This window comes from Rhinopithecus bieti, unplaced genomic scaffold, assembly GCF_001698545.2.
Source record: "Rhinopithecus bieti isolate Rb0 unplaced genomic scaffold, ASM169854v2 scaffold_38691, whole genome shotgun sequence".
Classification (NCBI taxonomy): Eukaryota; Metazoa; Chordata; class Mammalia; order Primates; family Cercopithecidae; genus Rhinopithecus; species Rhinopithecus bieti.
In genome coordinates, this window is record NW_016816690.1 from 1,777,084 (window position 1) to 1,794,239 (window position 17,156).

General features: G+C 54.1%; 1 protein-coding gene across 2 annotated transcripts in view; it reads left to right on the plus strand.

Moving 5' to 3' along the window:
• Positions 1-15,749, plus strand: part of FLOT2 (flotillin 2) — a 19,740-nt gene extending 3,991 nt beyond the window's left edge. Inside the window, exons 2-11 of one of the 2 annotated variants that reach the window (XM_017855080.1) lie at positions 6,121-6,202; positions 9,149-9,239; positions 11,874-11,997; positions 12,407-12,525; positions 12,648-12,761; positions 12,852-12,971; positions 13,061-13,275; positions 13,712-13,895; positions 14,223-14,372; positions 14,485-15,749. In XM_017855080.1, coding sequence (XP_017710569.1) covers positions 6,121-6,202; positions 9,149-9,239; positions 11,874-11,997; positions 12,407-12,525; positions 12,648-12,761; positions 12,852-12,971; positions 13,061-13,275; positions 13,712-13,895; positions 14,223-14,372; positions 14,485-14,523 — 1,238 coding nt within the window. In that variant the 3' untranslated portion in view covers positions 14,524-15,749. Of the gene's footprint in view, positions 1-6,120; positions 6,203-9,148; positions 9,240-10,789; positions 10,881-11,873; positions 11,998-12,406; positions 12,526-12,647; positions 12,762-12,851; positions 12,972-13,060; positions 13,276-13,711; positions 13,896-14,222; positions 14,373-14,484 lie in introns of both variants that reach the window. The other variant, XM_017855079.1, reaches the window with a different exon arrangement.
• The last annotated feature ends 1,407 nt before the right edge of the window (positions 15,750-17,156 follow it).

Consider the following 17,156-nt stretch of genomic DNA (forward strand, 5'->3'; position numbering starts at 1 on the left):
AAAAAAAAAAAAAAAACAAGGTCTTCCTCTGTTGCCCAGGCTAGAGTGCAGTGGTGTGACTTCGGCTCACTGCAACCTCCACCTACCAGGTTCAAGCCATTCTCATCCCTCAGCCTCCCAAGTAGCTGGGATTACAGGCACATGCCACCATGCCCAGCTAATTTTTATATTTTTAGTAGAGACAGAGTTTCACCATGTTGGCCAGGCTGTTCTCAAACTCATGGCCTAAAGTGATCCGCCCACCTCAGCCTCCCAAAGTGCTGGGATTACAGGTGTGAGCCACCATGCCTGGCTGCTAATTTTTAATTTTTTGTAGAGACAGGGTCTCCCTATGTTGCCCAGACTGGTCTCAAACTCCTGGGCTCAAGCAATCCTCCCACCTCAGCCTCCCAAAGTGCTGGAATTACAGTCATGTGCCATCATGCCCAGCCAGGATATGGACTTCTTTTTTTTGAGACGGAGTTTTGCTCTGTCACCCAGGCTGGAGTGCAGTGACGCGATCTCTGCTCACTGCAAGCTCCACTGCCTCCCGGGTTCACGCCCGTTCTCCTGCCTCAGCCTCCCTAGAAGCTGGGACTACAGGCACCCGCCACCACGCCAGGCTAGTTTTTTTGTATTTTTAGTAGAGACGGGGTTTCACCGTGTTAGCCAGGATGGTCTCGATCTCCTGACCTCTTGATCCGCCTGCCTCGGCCTCCCGAAGTGCTGGAATTACAGGCGTGAGCCACCGCGCCCGGCCTGGACTTCTTGACTAGTGGGAAGAAGGTGGGCTGGACACGGTGGCTCACACCTGTAATCCCAGCACTTTAGGAGACCGAGGTGGGAGGATAACTTGAGGCCCAGAGTTTGAGACCAGCTTCTGCAACATAGCAAGACCCTGTCTCTACAAAAACAATTCTTTTTAATTAGACAGGCATGGCAGTGTATGGAAGGCAGAGGCTGGAGGATCACTTGAGCCCGTGAGTTCAAGGCTGCAGTGAGCTGTGATTACACCACTGCATTCAGCCTGGGTGACAGAGTATAATACTGTCTCAAAAAAAAAAAAAAAAAGGTGGAGGAAGGCCAGGAAGGGCAGGGGATGCTCCTGAGAGGGCTGAGTGGTGGGGCTATGTCCTGGAGAAGGGCTAAGAGAGTGGAACAGAGATTATCATGGAGTATTTTGTGGTTCTGGAGCTTAATTGTAGAAAGGGAAAGCAAGTTGGGTTAGAAAGAGTGAGGTACAGTCAGGAGAAACTTCCGGGTCTTGAGATGAGGAAGAGTTACAGAAATCAAGGAAAAGGCACCTAACTGGCCTCTTGGGAGGGGTGCTCAGGCTGAGTGATCAGGAAGCTAGCAGGAAGTTGCCTTCCAGGGGAGGATGCTGGTAGGGGCGGGCAATCTGGCAGTTTCAGCTTCCTGTTGTTGCAACCCTTGGGAACCTGGCCATGTTGCCCTTAGCCAAGGCCCAGCTTGAGCTGTGGCAGCCTGCTCCCCAAGCCAAAGAATAAGTTAAAGGTAAAGGTTGGGCTGGGTGCAGTGGCTCATGCCTGTAATCCCAGCACTTTGGGAGGCTGAGGCAGGCAGATCACCTGAGGTCAGGAGTTCGAGACCAGCCTGGCCAACATGGTGAAACCCCATCTCTACTAAAAATTTAAAACTTAGCCAGACGTGTTAGTGGTTGCCTGTAATCCCAGCTACTTGAGAGGCTGAGGCAGGAGAATCTCTTGAACCTGGGAGGCGGAGGTTTCATCGAGCCAATAGTGTGCCACTTCTTTCCAACCTGGGCAACAGAGCAAGACTCTGTCTCAAAAAAAAAAAAACGAAAACAAAGAGTGGCCATCTACCCTGTCCATCCCCCACCTCACTCCCTCCCTCATCCTACCGCCACCACTACCACCTTCCCACTGCACATTGAGAAGTCCCCTGGAGCTAGCCCAAGGCAACCATGCCCCAGCCCCCACCAGGCCAGAAGATGTAGAATAAGCTGTGATTTTTGGTCCCGTTCCAGTTTCACTTGATCCTGAGATGGTTTGGGTTTCAGATTGAGTGCTTGTCCTCAGAGGCCTCCCCACCCCACTTCCCAGGTCAGAGAAGCCGGGAATGGCTTACCTTGAACAGTAGCCCTGTAAGCAGGTAGTTCTACCCCAGAGAAACAGACAGACAGAGACCCAGGACCCCCTCTTACTGTTCCCTGCCCACACTGTGGGGCTGCTCTTTGATCCCTGAACCTCTGGCTCTGCTACTGGAACTTCACGCATGGCAGCAGACCCAGAAAACGGGGTTACCTGCCTGGTAAGCAGTATTAGATGCCAGCTCTCCAACCTTTCAAGCCCTCCCCACTGGGAGGTCTTTATTTCTTTTTCTCCACCCACCCAAAATTTGTCACCAGTTTCCCGTTTTCTCCATTGTGTCTGTTTCTATTATTGTCCTCACCATCCACCCAAACCCAGACTCTAGAGCTGCACTGTCCAATGTGGACAGGAGCCACAGGTGACCATTTAAATTAATTAAATAAAAAATTCAATTCCCCAGTCATACCAGCCTCATTTGAAATGCACAACAGTCGCATGTTGCTAGAGGCTGCTGTACTGCACAGCATAAACACAGAAGAAGATATAGAACATTCTTACCCTTGCAGAAAGTTGTCACGGATAAGACTGCTCTAGAAGTTGTCTGCCAGCATCAGCCACCATGCGTTGCCTGGATTACTGCAAGAGGCCAGTCTCCCTGATCCCAGTGTCTTCCTCCTTGACCAAAGTGATATGTGTTTCTCAAGGGTTACGTTGCTCCCTATCACTCAGACACACAGCTTCTTGGCCTAACACACAAGGCACTGTGTGATCTGCCCTCTGCCCCTCCTCTTGCCTTGTTCCCTGCTGTGAGTCCCCAGAGACACTAACCCAGCTGCATGAACCTCCCCCAGACCCTTGACCTTGGGAGTCAGACAACCTTTTGAGGTTCTTTGAAGATTTCATGAAAACCTAACTTTGTGAACGTGGAAATGATAATGCTCAGCCAGGTGCAGCAGCTCACGCCTGTAATCCCAGCACTTTGAGACGCCAATGCCTGTGGATCGCTTGAGCCCAGGAATTGGAGAACAGCCTGGGCAACATGGTGAAACCTTGTCTCCACAAAAAATACAAAAATTAGCTGGGCATAGTGGCACACACCTGCAGTTCCAGCTACTCGAGAAGCTAAGGTGGGAGGATCAATTGAGCCTAAGAGGTCGAGGCTGCAGTGAGCCGTGATTGCACCACTGTACTCTGGCCTGGGCGACGGAATGAGACCCTGTCTCAAAAAAAAAAAAATGGTAACAGTCTCTGGTTTTTCCCAGATCACTTATTTCCTTTGAATTCTGTTTCCTGTACATTTTTTTGCACTGCAAGTTAACTGCCTGTCCAGTTTTATGAAGGTTTCCTTGAACTTGCTGAGGAATTTTGGCATTAACAAGAGAATTCACTACAAGAATCTTAGGAACTGGTTTTTCTCATTTCTGTATAGGGAACATGTAGAACATGTCTAGATCATGGATCTGGGTTGTGGCTGAATTAGATATTCTGTGTAGTTGACACACTGTTTCCAAGAACCACTTCCTTTTTTTTTTTTTTTGAGACGGAGAGTCACTCTGTCACCCTGGCTGGAGTGCAGTGGCACGATCTCAGCTCACTGCAAGCTCCGCCTCCCGGGTTCATGCCATTCTCCTGCCTTAGCCTCCTGAGTAGCTGGGACTACAGGCACCTGCCACCACGCCCGGCTAATTTCTTTTGTATTTTTAGTAGAGATGGGGTTTCACTGTGTTAGCCAGGATGGTCTCGATCTCCTGACATCTTGATCCGCCCGCCTCGGGCTCCCAAAGTGCTGGGATTACAGGCGTGAGCCACTGTGCCTGGCTGAACCAGTTCCTTTTTAGGCCATTTTGCTTTGTCTTCACTTCTCCCATTGGTACCACAAGTTAGCCTTTGTTTTGAGACCTTGCCTTCCCCACCCGTGGGAACGGGTGGGGAACAAAGTCATTCTGAATATTATGAAAGTGGAGAACCAGCCTCACTGAGATGTGTCTGCCAGGCAGAAGAGCAAACCCCCTCACCTTGGCTGGGAGACTCTTCCTTCCCTCCCAGCCCCCCAGTGTTGTCCCCGTCTGCGTTCCCTCTCTGTCTACACCCACCGTGATAACAGGTGAACTCCAGGGCATACTTGTTTATTGAATGAATTAATTAAAAATGGAAGCTGGACCAGGTGCAGTGGCTCACGCCTGTAATGCCAGCATTTTGGAAGGCCAAGGCAGGTGGATCACGAGGTCAACAGTTCGAGACCAGCCTGGCCAACGTGGTGAAATCCTGTCTCTACTAAGAATACAAAAATTTGTCCGGGCGCGGTGGCTCAAGCCTGTAATCCCAGCACTTTGGGAGGCCGAGACGGGCGGATCACGAGGTCAGGAGATCGAGACCATCCAGGCTAACACGGTGAAACCCTGTCTCTACTAAAAAAAAAAAAAATACAAAAAACTAGGCAGGCGAGGTGGCGGGCGCCTGTAGTTCCAGCTACTCGGGAGACTGAGGCAGGAGAATGGCGTAAACCTGGGAGGCGGAGCTTACAGTGAGCTGAGATCCGGCCACTGCACTCCAGCCTGGGCGGCAGAGCGAGACTCTGTCTCAAAAAAAAAAAGAATACAAAATTAGACGGGTGTGGTGGCACATGCCTATAATCCCAGCTACTCGAGAGACTGAAGCAGGAGAATTGCTTGAACCTGGGAGGCAGAGGTTGCAGTGAGCCGGGATCATGCCACTGCACTCCAACCTGGGCAACAGAACAAAACTCCATCTCCAGAAAAAAAAAAAAGCTGGCCTGGTGAGGTGGCTCACACCTGTAATGCCANAAAAAAAATACAAAAAACTAGGCAGGCGAGGTGGCGGGCGCCTGTAGTTCCAGCTACTCGGGAGACTGAGGCAGGAGAATGGCGTAAACCTGGGAGGCGGAGCTTACAGTGAGCTGAGATCCGGCCACTGCACTCCAGCCTGGGCGGCAGAGGGAGACTCTGTCTCAAAAAAAAAAAGAATACAAAATTAGACGGGTGTGGTGGCACATGCCTATAATCCCAGCTACTCGAGAGACTGAAGCAGGAGAATTGCTTGAACCTGGGAGGCAGAGGTTGCAGTGAGCCGGGATCATGCCACTGCACTCCAACCTGGGCAACAGAACAAAACTCCATCTCCAGAAAAAAAAAAAAGCTGGCCTGGTGAGGTGGCTCACACCTGTAATGCCAGCAATTTGGGAGGCCAAGGCGGGCAGATTGCCTGAGGCCAAGAGTTTGAGACCAGCCTGGCCAACATGATGAAACTCTGTCTCTACTAAAAATACAAAAATTAGCCAGGTGTGGTGTAGGGGCACCTGTGATCCCAGCAACTCAGGAGACTGAGGCAGGAGAACCACTTGAACCCAGGAAGCAGAGGTTGCAGTGAGTTGAGATTGCGCCACTGCACTCTAGCCTGGGCAAGAGTGACATTCTGTCTGAAAAAAAAAAAATGGAGGCCAGGTGCGGTGGCTCACGCCTGTAATCCCAGCACTTTGGGAGGCCGAAGTGGGTGGATCATGAGGTCAGGAGATTGAGACCATCCTGGCTAACACAGTGAAACCCTGTCTCTACTAAAAATACAAAAAATTAGCCGGGCATGGTGGCGGGCGCCTGTAGTCCCAGCTGCTTGGGAGACTGAGGCAGGAGAGTGGCGTGAACCTGGGATGTGGAGCTTGCAGTGAGCTGAGATAGCGCCACGGCACTCCAGCATGGGCGACAGAGTGAGACTCCGTCTCAGAAAAAAAAAAAAAAAAAAAAATGGAAGCTTTTCCAGATCACCTCTGCCTATTGTCCTGTTCTGTTCTTCTGTTTTCTGGAAGCACTTACATTTGGAACTATTCACTGGCTATCCTTCTCTTTATGTAAATTGCCTGTCTACCAAGCAAGATTTTAAGTCCCATAAGGGCAGGGAGAACTTCTCTCTCATTTTTGTGTAACCTCAGCACTAGGCACCCAACAGTAGGCGTTGTCAAGTATCAGAGCAGATAAAGGACAAAAGTGGCTCAGTGGGCTGGATTGTAGACAGACCCAAGAACAGACTGACCTGTGGTGGTTTTTTTGCTCCCCAGGGGGCTGCTGTGGTTCCGACTATAAACAGTATGTGTTTGGCGGCTGGGCCTGGGCCTGGTGGTGTATCTCCGACACTCAGAGGTAAGCACCTGGGGCCTCTAGGACCTGTCATAGAGTGGGCCAGGGAGAGAGGGGCTTCCAGCATTGTTCTGCTTTACCCTGAGGGTCAGCTACATTCCATTCTGTTGGAGGGGCAGGGAGGGCGCCTCCTAAGAAGCATGTGAGATGGGTTGCACAGGGGTGCAGGAGACACGCGTCAGGTAGGTCTGTCATGGGCACCCCCTCCTTAATGGGTGTTCTTTTTTCCACCGGAGGTGGCATTACTTCTGTCCCAGAGAATTCAGGGTCATATCCCAGGCAGAATCTTGATTTCCTGATTACAACTCAAAGTTATTTAAGAAGCCTTTTATTATACAGCCAGTTTGAAGTGGGCATATGAAGGGAGGAAAGGCTGAAGAGACCCCATGCACACCCTTACCTATGCAGGCCCTGGGGACTGCAGTCAGGGACTATGTGGCAGAGAATGGACATATAGTCAAAAGTGGTTCTATGACAGTGGTGAGTTAGACTTAGGGAGGGGGACCTAATGAATTAGTGCTGGGGCTGAGCAAGACAGGTCTGGACCTCCTAAATCAGTCTGGAAAGACTTACTAGAGGAAGTGAGATTTCAGCTCCCCAGAGGACCCACCATCTGGCTCTACCTGCCGCTGCCTGCAGAGCCTAGGGCAGGGCCAGACCTGGCCTCTCCTGGCACCCTCACTGCCCACCCAAGAGATGAGGCATGCCAGTTACCTTTCCACAATCACCCCCTTCCTGATTATGGGAGATGGGGTGGTGGGGAGGAGAGGAACAGACCCTTCCCAACCACGACCCAGGCAACAAGGGCAGCAGAGCTGTCATGTTGCAAGGGGGTTGGTCACCCCACAGGGGAAATCATGGAGATTCCAGTGGAAGCCTCCTCTGCCCCAGCCCCCACCTGTCAGCAGCTAGCTCGTGGGAGTCTGAGGGCATCTGCTAGGGTCAGGGGGAATTGGGAAGCATGGCACAATGGATTAACTTCACTGGTTCCCAGTAACCGCTCCACTCTCCCACCTCTCCCTCACTTTACCCGGCCGGAGGTGAGCGATGCTGGGGGGCTCTTCTGCAAGGCTCAAAGTGTCAGAGTAATCAATAGTGGCCACAGCCTCCACTCGAGAGGATCCTGGCTGCACCTGAGTGGGCCAGTGGCCTGTCAGAAGCTGTGGGGAGCCCTCTGCAGACATACCGCCACCCTGCACACTGTGCATTCCCAGCACAACAGAGTATCTTGTCCAGGCACCTGTCCTGCATGGGCAGCCACTGCTAGGCCAATTCCCCTGCAGTCCGTTCTCCGGATTCTTGGTCCCCTGCTCTCCCTTCTTGCTCCAGGGAGCAGAGCCAGGACACAAGGGCCGAGCCTTTCTGACAGCAAGTTTGGAAGTTGGAGGTGAAGGGCCTTGTATCTCTTCCCAGAACACTGACCTCACACCCAGGCTCCACATCCTCCCTCTGGTCTCACTTGCTGGGTAGTCTGAGCCAGTAGTCCTTCCCCTCATCCCCTTTTCTTCGGGGGCAGCCTCTTCCCCAATCCCTAGCCTGCTTGGGTGACATCTCCACAGGCTGGGGCCTTTATTTCCTTATGCTGGCAAGAGCCTCTCAAGTCAGAGTAGAGGCTTCTAACTCAGCCTGGATACTTAGCCTCCCTCTCGAGGTCCTTTCCGCAACTGTCTATATGTCACCTGCCCTTGGAGTCAGCCATTCTTCTTCCAGGCTCAGTGACCCCTTCTGCTGCACTTTGCTGCCACATCCTATACTATCCCGAGGCCGTGATGTGGGCAGCTCTCTCCTACCTGAGCAATTCTTCCACCTTTGGCATCTGAGCTGCAGCCTCCCTTCTTCCCTCCCCACTACCCTTCCTCCCTCCCTCTCTCTCCCCTGTTTCCCTCTCTCCTTCCCCAGAAGAGAGCTTGGTGGGTTCCTGTCTGAGCCGGGTCAAGAATCCTCTCAGGCCCAAGGCTGCTAGTGTTAGGGGCTCAAACGAAGGCAACCTTTGCACATCTGCATGGCCAGAGCCCCAGGGCTGGCACTGTGGGGATGGCCCGTCCCAGGGCTGAGATGGGGGCTGCACATTGACTGCTGCTCCTTATCACCCCTCCACCTGCTTCTGCACCTTCACCTTCGGCCTCTGTCCTCTCTTCCTTCCTCTGATTTAGGGAAACCTTCCACACTGTCCACAGCCTGGACTCTGTCTAGACACCCAACCTGCACACACACTGCCTAGGGAGGCCCAGCCAGCATGGCCCAGGGAGCTTCGAGGCACCTTGTTTTCTTTGCCAATAATCTTCTCTCTGCCCCGGCAAACTTTGGAAATTCCCAATTAAATGTCTCCCTTATCTCCCAGTTGTCCCTGAATATTCTGGCAGGGACACGCTTTCTCCTCCCCCAGCCTTCCTTGACCCCCACATCAGAACATTTGGGCTTTTCTGGCCTCGCCTTGCCTTCTTAGTGATAGAAAGTGCAGACCTGGCGGATTCAGCGTTTGCTAAAGCTCAGGAGTCCCCAGAATAGCCTCCTACTCCCGATTTCTGGAAACACAGGTTTACCTGTGTGAAGACAGGGGGCTAAGGCTCAGTCTCCCAGATTGTGACAGGATCCCTGGGAAAGTGAGGTGGCGGGCAACCCAGGTGCCCTGTGCACAAGCCTCCTGACCTCAGGCCACAGGCCCAGGGTGGTAGCAGGCATCTTCCCCAGCCCAGCAGGTCCTCACTAGAAGGGTTTGGGGCTAGAGAAGAGACCTAGAGGCCTCGGATCAGCACGGGGGGTCTCTGCTCTCCTGCAGCCCTCAGCTGAGCTGGTAGTTGGGGGGTTGGATTACTGAGAGCATGCTCCCCCGCCACCGTCCCCAGGCGTCAGGCATCGGTGCTTGTCTGGTAACTACTGTGTGTGTTTGCTGTGTCCCCTCCTCCCCTTCCTGTCCCTACCTCTCCCCACCCCCTGGCTGCTCCTCAGACTGTCTCTGGAGGTTATGACCATCCTGTGTCGCTGTGAGAATATTGAGACGTCGGAGGGGGTTCCACTATTCGTAACAGGGGTTGCACAGGTAATAACCCACCTGCTTCCTCCTCCGTGTCTAACCTTCTCTCTTCCTGCCCTGCGGGGCCTGGCAGACAGGAGCCAGTGGACTCCCCTCCTGAGACCATGCCTTCCTCCCTCTCCTCTTTTCTCTCCTCCACTGCTCTGGGTGCCAGTATGGATCCCTGTAGATCCCCAGGTCCCTTGCCCTTGCCTATTGGACTGCAAGTGGGAAAACAGCAAGGGATTCTGGAAGCTCTGCCAAGTCTGCCAGTGAGTGTCCCTGGATGCCAGGCCTTCGTTACCATGCAGCCATAGCTGGTGAAATCTATTCTTGGGCTTAAGTGTTAAGTAGCTCCAAATGCTTACTCTGTCATGTGTGGGTTCCCCTCTTCATTGCTTCATTCACCAGCTCTCTACTGAGCACCTTCTCAATTCAAGGCATGTGGACTGCAGGAGCGAACAACAAAAGCCCCGCCCCTCAGAGCTTGTGTGCCAGCAGGTTCCCAGGCTGGAAGAGGCCTGAACTGCATCTTTCTCACGCCCTCCCTATGCATTAAATTGCCCTTCAGCCTCCACTTAGGCAAAAACACTATACCACCACTCCCTTCTTCACCCATCCTGCCATCTCTAATGGGGAAGGGGACCATCCCCATCTCCTTAGCCCTTGTAGCCATGGGAGGTGCAGAGGCCTGAGAGGCTCAGAGTACCTTGTGTGGAAGGGGTAGGGTCCAGGCCTCCCTCAATACCCCATTTGATGCAGTCCTGTCCCGCTCCACACCCACACCTGCACTTGAAACACCTGCACATGCCCAGATCCCTTTTAAGGGGGGTGACTGTGGACCCTGGAGGAATCAGATTGCCTGGCCAGAACAACTCTTTCCAGGGTTAACACTCCTTGGCCAAGAAGCTCTAGCGTGACCTCAGTCTGCATTCCCCATGTGACTCACCTGGGCCTAATACCAGACGTGGGTTTCAAGTCAAAAGGCTGCAGCCACCAGGTAGGGCTTCTCTGGCAAGGAGCAGATACAGAATCATTTCCATCTTAGCGCAGCAGTGGGCACACTCCAGGATGCCAGGCAATCAGACAGAACTTTCTGGGCAGCTTCCTGGGGCACTCTGGAGTGCTGGGTAGACCAAGGAATGGGCCAGGGCCCCTGCGGGAGGCTCAGATGACATCCACGGGTGGCCTGCGTGGCAGAGCCGGGAGGACCAGCACTGACTTGCTATCCTAGAACATACACACAGCTACACCTGAATTCTCCCCCAACCACTAGCCCCCGACCACCTACAGCCACTTCTTTCTACTTCGTTTTCCTCGCAACCAGCCAGGCTGACTTGAGCAGAGGGTGTGTGCACATACACAGCTCACTTCCGCTCCTTCCCCTGGGGCCACCCGCACCCACCTGCCCTCCTGCCCACCTCCTTCTTAGACACTCCCATCTCAGCCCCATGGAGAGTGCTTCCTCCACCTTCCTCACCAGGACCCAGCCGGAGCAGTGAGGTACTGGACTCTTTCCCAACACCACCAGGCCCTGCGCCCCCAGACCCATGCCCCTGTTTTGCGTTTCTTGGCAGGATTTCCCTAGAGATTATGACGTTGCAGCCCCGCTGCGAGGACGTAGAGACGGCCGAGGGGGTAGCTTTAACTGTGACGGGTGTCGCCCAGGTATAGTAACTCAGCAGCCCTGCGCATGTCCGTTGAGCTGCCTGGTCCCGTACTCGGGTTTGGGGGGAGGAGGAGAGAATGGCAGCCAGGGGCAGTCTCTCTCCAGCGCCCCAGCCCCCGCAAGTCCCGCAAGAGAGGGCCAGTCGGGTCATCGCCACTGGAACATGCTCACCAGGCCCTTTTGGCCACGCAGCAGGACTAACAGACACCCCTTCTCTCCTCAGCGGGCCCACGAGGGACAGAACCAGTGCTGAGGGCTCCTGGCTCACTAACCCCACTCCCATTCTTTGCAGGTGTTGGAAATGTCAAGCCCCAGAATCCAGGCCTTCCTTGTTCCCTGGGTATGGGGTGGGAGGGATGGGGCCCAGAGGGAGAGGCATGTGAGGCAGAGGAGCTCTGGACTCTGGGAGTCAGAGGCTGTGTCATATACCCAGCTGGGGGCCTAGGTGAGGGCTTCCAGCCCCGATCCACCTCTTGGCATCACAGGGCAGCAAGGTTCAGCCATGCTGCAGGCCTCGGCGAGGGGTTGGCTGAGTACCTCAAGAAGGAGAGCCATCCTTGGTTGCATCCGCCAACCCTCTCATGCCCTGTCCAGGCTCTTTCCTTCTCTGTCTGTGTCCCTATTTCTCATTCTTCTTGTTATACTCTCTGCCCCTCAGCCTCAGGGTCTCCCACATGTGGGAAGCCTGCAAGGGAGGAATTGGCTGGTGAGGGGACAGTAGGCTGAAGGGGTGGGGAGACAAGCCCCGAATGCCCATGAGAGGCCGTGGCAGGGCCTGGGGCTGCCAGTGCAGGTGAAGTTTCACAGTGTAAGAAGCCCTTGTGCTGCTATCTCCCCACTAGAGGCCTCAGACAGATTCCAGCCTCCCAGGGCCTCCAGGTCTGAAAAAAAGGAAGGGAGGAGGCACAGCCACCATCCTGCCTACCTCTGGGTCTGGGGCCTCCGTCTTCCTCACTCCAGCCTGGCTGAAGCGCCTCTGTCATCACTGGCAGGTGAAGATCATGACAGAGAAGGAACTCCTGGCGGTGGCTTGTGAGCAGTTTCTGGGTAAGAACGTGCAGGACATCAAAAACGTCGTCCTACAGACCCTGGAGGGACATCTGCGCTCCATCCTCGGTGAGGCCCTGTCCTGCCTTTGAGGAACCTCACGGGGCCCCTCAGCCAAGGCAGGAAGGGGTGCAGGGCTGGGCAGGGGGCCTGTTTCACTGGCGTTTCAAGCTCAAACATTCTTCCTCAAATATTTAATTTCAAAACCTCAGGTGACTTGAGTGAAGGAGAGGGCATTGGGGTGGGATGGGGGCTGTCAGTCTGCTCAGGAACCTAGTGCTGCTTGGGACACTTTTTCTCATCCAGCCTGGACTGTGCAGCAGGAGGCTCGGTGTTAAGTGCTGTTGAGAAGATACCCCAGGAGACCCAGTTCAGACTGTAGCACCCCACATGCACCCCGACCTCTACATGCATGCCTCCTCCCTTCCCCAGCTGTCTGGGTCCCTGGGGAGCCAGCCCCTGCTCTCTCTGCCCCCAGGTACCCTGACAGTGGAGCAGATTTATCAGGACCGGGACCAGTTTGCCAAGCTGGTGCGGGAGGTGGCAGCCCCTGACGTTGGCCGCATGGGCATTGAGATCCTCAGCTTCACCATCAAGGTACGACGTGATGGGAAGCTGTATCTCCTGGTGTCCATCTGGGAGATGGTGGCTTCGCTAGAGGGGCATCTTTGTGCCTCTGGCTGCTCCTTTGAGCCTCTGTTACCCCATTCCCTCCCCAGGACGTGTATGACAAAGTGGACTATCTGAGCTCCCTGGGCAAGACGCAGACTGCCGTGGTGCAGAGAGATGCTGACATTGGTGTGGCAGAGGCTGAACGGGACGCAGGCATCCGGGTATGTGGGTTCAAGGACAGGAAGCTCAGGGGTGACGGGACCATGATGACTCGGGACCTCTACTCACTCACCTGCCCCTTTTGCCCCCAGGAAGCTGAGTGTAAGAAGGAGATGCTGGATGTAAAGTTCATGGCAGACACCAAGATTGCTGACTCTAAGCGAGCCTTCGAGCTGCAAAAGTCAGCCTTCAGTGAGGAGGTTAACATCAAGGTGAGCAGCCTGAGGGCATCCTGGGTTGGGCCTCAGGGATCAGGACTTAGTGACCAGCCTCTAATGTGCCAACCACCCTCTTGCTACAGACAGCTGAGGCCCAGTTGGCCTATGAGCTGCAGGGGGCCCGTGAGCAGCAGAAGATCCGGCAGGAAGAGATTGAGATTGAGGTTGTGCAGCGCAAGAAACAGATTGCCGTGGAGGCACAGGAGATCCTGCGTACGGACAAGGAGCTCATCGCTACAGTGCGTCGGCCCGCCGAGGCCGAGGCCCACCGTATCCAGCAGATTGCTGAGGGTGAAAAGTGAGAGCCGCCCAGGTGCCGGGGTCAGGGCTTAGTCAGGCTCCTCTGCCTTCAGTGCACTCCCTGTACTCTCCTGACCACAGCTTGCAAGTCACTTCTCCTCCACCGTGTCTTCTTACTCACTGTGAAGTGAGGATAACCCCACGTACCCTGTGGGACTGCTGTTAGGAAGACTAAATAGATAAAGGAGGCTCCAGTGCCTGGTGTAGTGCTTGGGCAGAGACAGTATCCTGGTTTGTCCCCTCTCACTTACAGCTGGGAGCTAGTGGCCTCTCCCTGGCCAGAGCCAGAAGGTCAGGCCACCCCCCTCCGTTCAAATGTTTCCCACCCCTGACAGCCCCCAAGGCAGAGTATTTGAAGGATTGCTGGCCCCTAGGCAAGGCTTGAAGGGCCCCTGGTACATCCCACTGATCCTGCCTGGCCTGGGCTCCCCCAGGGTGAAGCAGGTCCTCTTGGCACAGGCAGAGGCTGAGAAGATCCGCAAAATCGGGGAGGCGGAAGCAGCAGTCATCGAGGCGATGGGCAAGGCGGAGGCTGAGCGGATGAAGCTCAAGGCGGAAGCCTACCAGAAATACGGGGATGCAGCCAAGATGGCCTTGGTGCTGGAGGCCCTGCCCCAGGTGAGGCTTCCACCTAAGTGGGTCCCAGGGTCCAAGTGTCCTTGCTTGACTAGCTGGGCAAGTGCCAGAACTTCTCTGGGCCTTGCGAGTAACACAGGGACAGGTGGCTAGAAGGGTTAAATGAGGAGCATCTTCAGCAGGGAGCAGGAACCCTACAACAGACCTAAGCTATCCCTGGCCCACAGGGCCTCTCTTACCATGGCTCACTAAGGGCCACCCAGGCTGCTTTGGGGTTGGAGTGAGTTGAGGAAGGGAGGGAGAGATGCTGAACCAGGCTGGGAACGGAGTCGGTGCCAACCAGGCTCTCCTCCCACTCTTACCTCCTAGATCGCTGCCAAAATCGCTGCCCCACTTACCAAAGTCGATGAGATTGTGGTCCTCAGTGGAGACAACAGCAAGGTCACATCAGAAGTGAACCGACTACTGGCTGAGCTGCCTGCCTCTGTGCACGCCCTCACGGGCGTGGACCTGTCTAAGGTGTGTGCCTGCCTAGCTGTGGTGGGGTTGCCCGGGCAGCCCATCGGACTGGCCAGGCAGAGTGGTCCTGGGTCCTGGAGCCAAGGCCTCATGGCATCTCCCATCCTTGCAGATACCCCTGATCAAGAAGGCCACCGGTGTGCAGGTGTGAGGCTCCTGCAGGCCCACTCTCTTCAGCAGCCACCTAGCCCTCCCTCCAGCACCCGTTTTAATCCCACAGAACTACGGGAATGTTACTGACTCTGGTGCCTTATCTTGAAGGGACCAGAAGTGCTGCGTGTTCAGGCCATCTCTGGCTGTCTTCCTGTCTCTCCTGTCTCTGTCCACCTCCTCCTCTTCCTCCCTTTTACCCCACTTTCACTGCCACTTTCATCAGGTTTGTGTCTCATCTCCCTGTGTGTCTTTTCCTTTGTCTCTTTTTCTTTCCCCCTATGCACATCATGTAGTTTAAGCTGAAGATGTTTATTACAATCACTCTCTGTCTGTGGGGGGTGGCCCTGCTGCTCCTCAGAATCCTGGTGCCTTGAAGTTCTCTGTGCATCTGCCCGTCCTCCCTATGGCTGTGGCCAGAGCTCAGCATGGGCAGGGGTTCTGGGTAGGACGGTCACTGTCCTCTCTCCCGGACTGGTCTTCCCAGCCCCAAATCCTGCCCCAGGAAGCCCACAGCCTCACCCGCTGCTGCCCCTCTAGGTCTGGGCAGCCATGACCTGCAGGGCCTAGAGCCACTGTCCTTCCCCTCATCCTCCCAAGACCCCAGCTGGCGCTCATACCCTGTCCTTTCTCCCTGACCCCACGGGCACAGAGGCAAGACCTCCTGTCTACAGCAGCTTCCTCAGTTTCCTACTGCCTTAGGAGGCCCCTGCTTTTGCTCAGGGAAGGCCTCTTCATGGGCATGTGTCTGCTGGGGCGGTAGGGCTTGGTCCCACTCTGCTAAGTTTTCTGAGATGAGGGTCTAGCCCTCTTGGGGACAGAAAAGTGTGTAGACCTTCTTCCTGCTAGGGCTGCACTGTCCTGGGTGTTGGGCCCTTCTGGTGGGCAAGGCTGTGCCAACCCTGTACAGAATCGAGTGCTGTAACCTGGCCAGACCCCAGAGCCCTTGTGCTATCTTTCTTCCTGGCCAGAGTGATGGGGTTCCAGGCATGGGGAAGCAACCCAATCCTCTGTCTCCTTGCTCCAATGGAGGCAGAAGAACCCAGGACCCAAGCGTCTTGGCAGGGGTGCTGTGAATGTCCAGTGGTCCCAGCACCCCACCCTGGCCCTGCCCCAGCCTGTGTAGCTCTTCCTGCATGTGGATGCTGCATGTCTGGTCTGGGGCTTGGATGTTGCACTGCCCCACTGCCTGTCCCTTCTGGTAAAATAAAGATCTCTTAATGCCCACCCCTGCATTGTGTCTTCTGTGAGGAGAGAACCAAGAACCAACCACGTCCCCTATCCCTCTTCAGCTTCAAGGCAGCTTTTAGCCTGTTCTTCCCCACCCTAGCCACTAGAGGGCAACAGCACACTGGCCTTGTGCCTTGGACATGCCTGATTGGCTAAGATGCTGAGGCCAAACCCCAGCCCTGGAACATCTGGCTCCATCACAGGCAGAAGGTGGAGGGGGCTGGCAGGGCGCAGTTGCACATGCGTGTAGTGCCAGCTACTCAGGAGGCTGAGGTGAGAGAATTGCTTGAGCCCAGGAGTTTGAGTCCAGCCTGGACAACATAGCAAGACTCCATCTCTTAAAAAAACAACAAAAAAAGAAAAGGTGAAGGAACCTGCCAGTTCACTGCACCTCTGTACCAGTATACTGAGTCCTACTCAGTAATGGAGCCCATCTCTCAGGCTTAAGAGCTTAGACTCTGAAGTAAGGCAACTTAGGTTTAAATTTTAGCTTTGTCGTTTATTATCTGTGTAATCTTAGGTGAGTAACTTCATCTTTCTGGGCCTCAGTATTCTTTTTTTTTTTTTTGAGACGGAGTCTCACTATGTCGCCCAGGCTGGAGTGCAGTGGCGTGATTTCAGCTCACTGCAAGCTCCGCCTCCTGGGTTCACGCCATTCTCCTGCCTCAGCCTCCTGCATAGCTGGGACTACAAGCGCCCGTCACCTCGCCCAGCTAATTTTTTTGTATTTTTTAGTAGAGAAGGGGTTACACCATGTTAGCCAGGATGGTCTCGATCTCCTGACCTTGTGATCCACCCACCTCAGCCTCCCAAAGTGCTGGGATTACAGGCGTGAGCCACCACACCCGGCCAACATTCTTATTCATTTAATGAATTTATCAAATGCTTGCCATATACCAAGCATTGTCTCAGATGCCAGAGTGATGAGTCAACAACATAAATGCATAGCCATTCAAGCTTACATTCGGATAGAAACAAGAAAAATTAAATGTACAGTACGTTAGATAATGGTAAGTCGTAAGGAAAAGAAGGAAATAAGAAGTGAGAGGCCGCTGAAATTTTAGGGGACCCAAAAAAGGCCTCATTAAGAAGGTGGCCCTGAAGAAAGGAAAGGAATGAGCCATGCGGATATCTGAAGGAAGAGCTTTCCGTCCAAAGGCCCTGAGGCGGGAGAGGGTCTGGCATGGTGAAAGAATAGCAAGGCCAGGATGTTTGGAGCAAGGGAGTAAGTCAGGATATCAGGAGGTGAGTCAGGATCTCATTTTTCCAGATGATGTAGAACCTTAATGAGGCATATTTTGGCCTTTATTCTGAGGTGGGAAACCACTGAAAGGCTTTGAAAAAGCAGTGATATCATTTGATACACCTTAAAAGGTAATTCTAGGCACCAAGACAATTCACGGG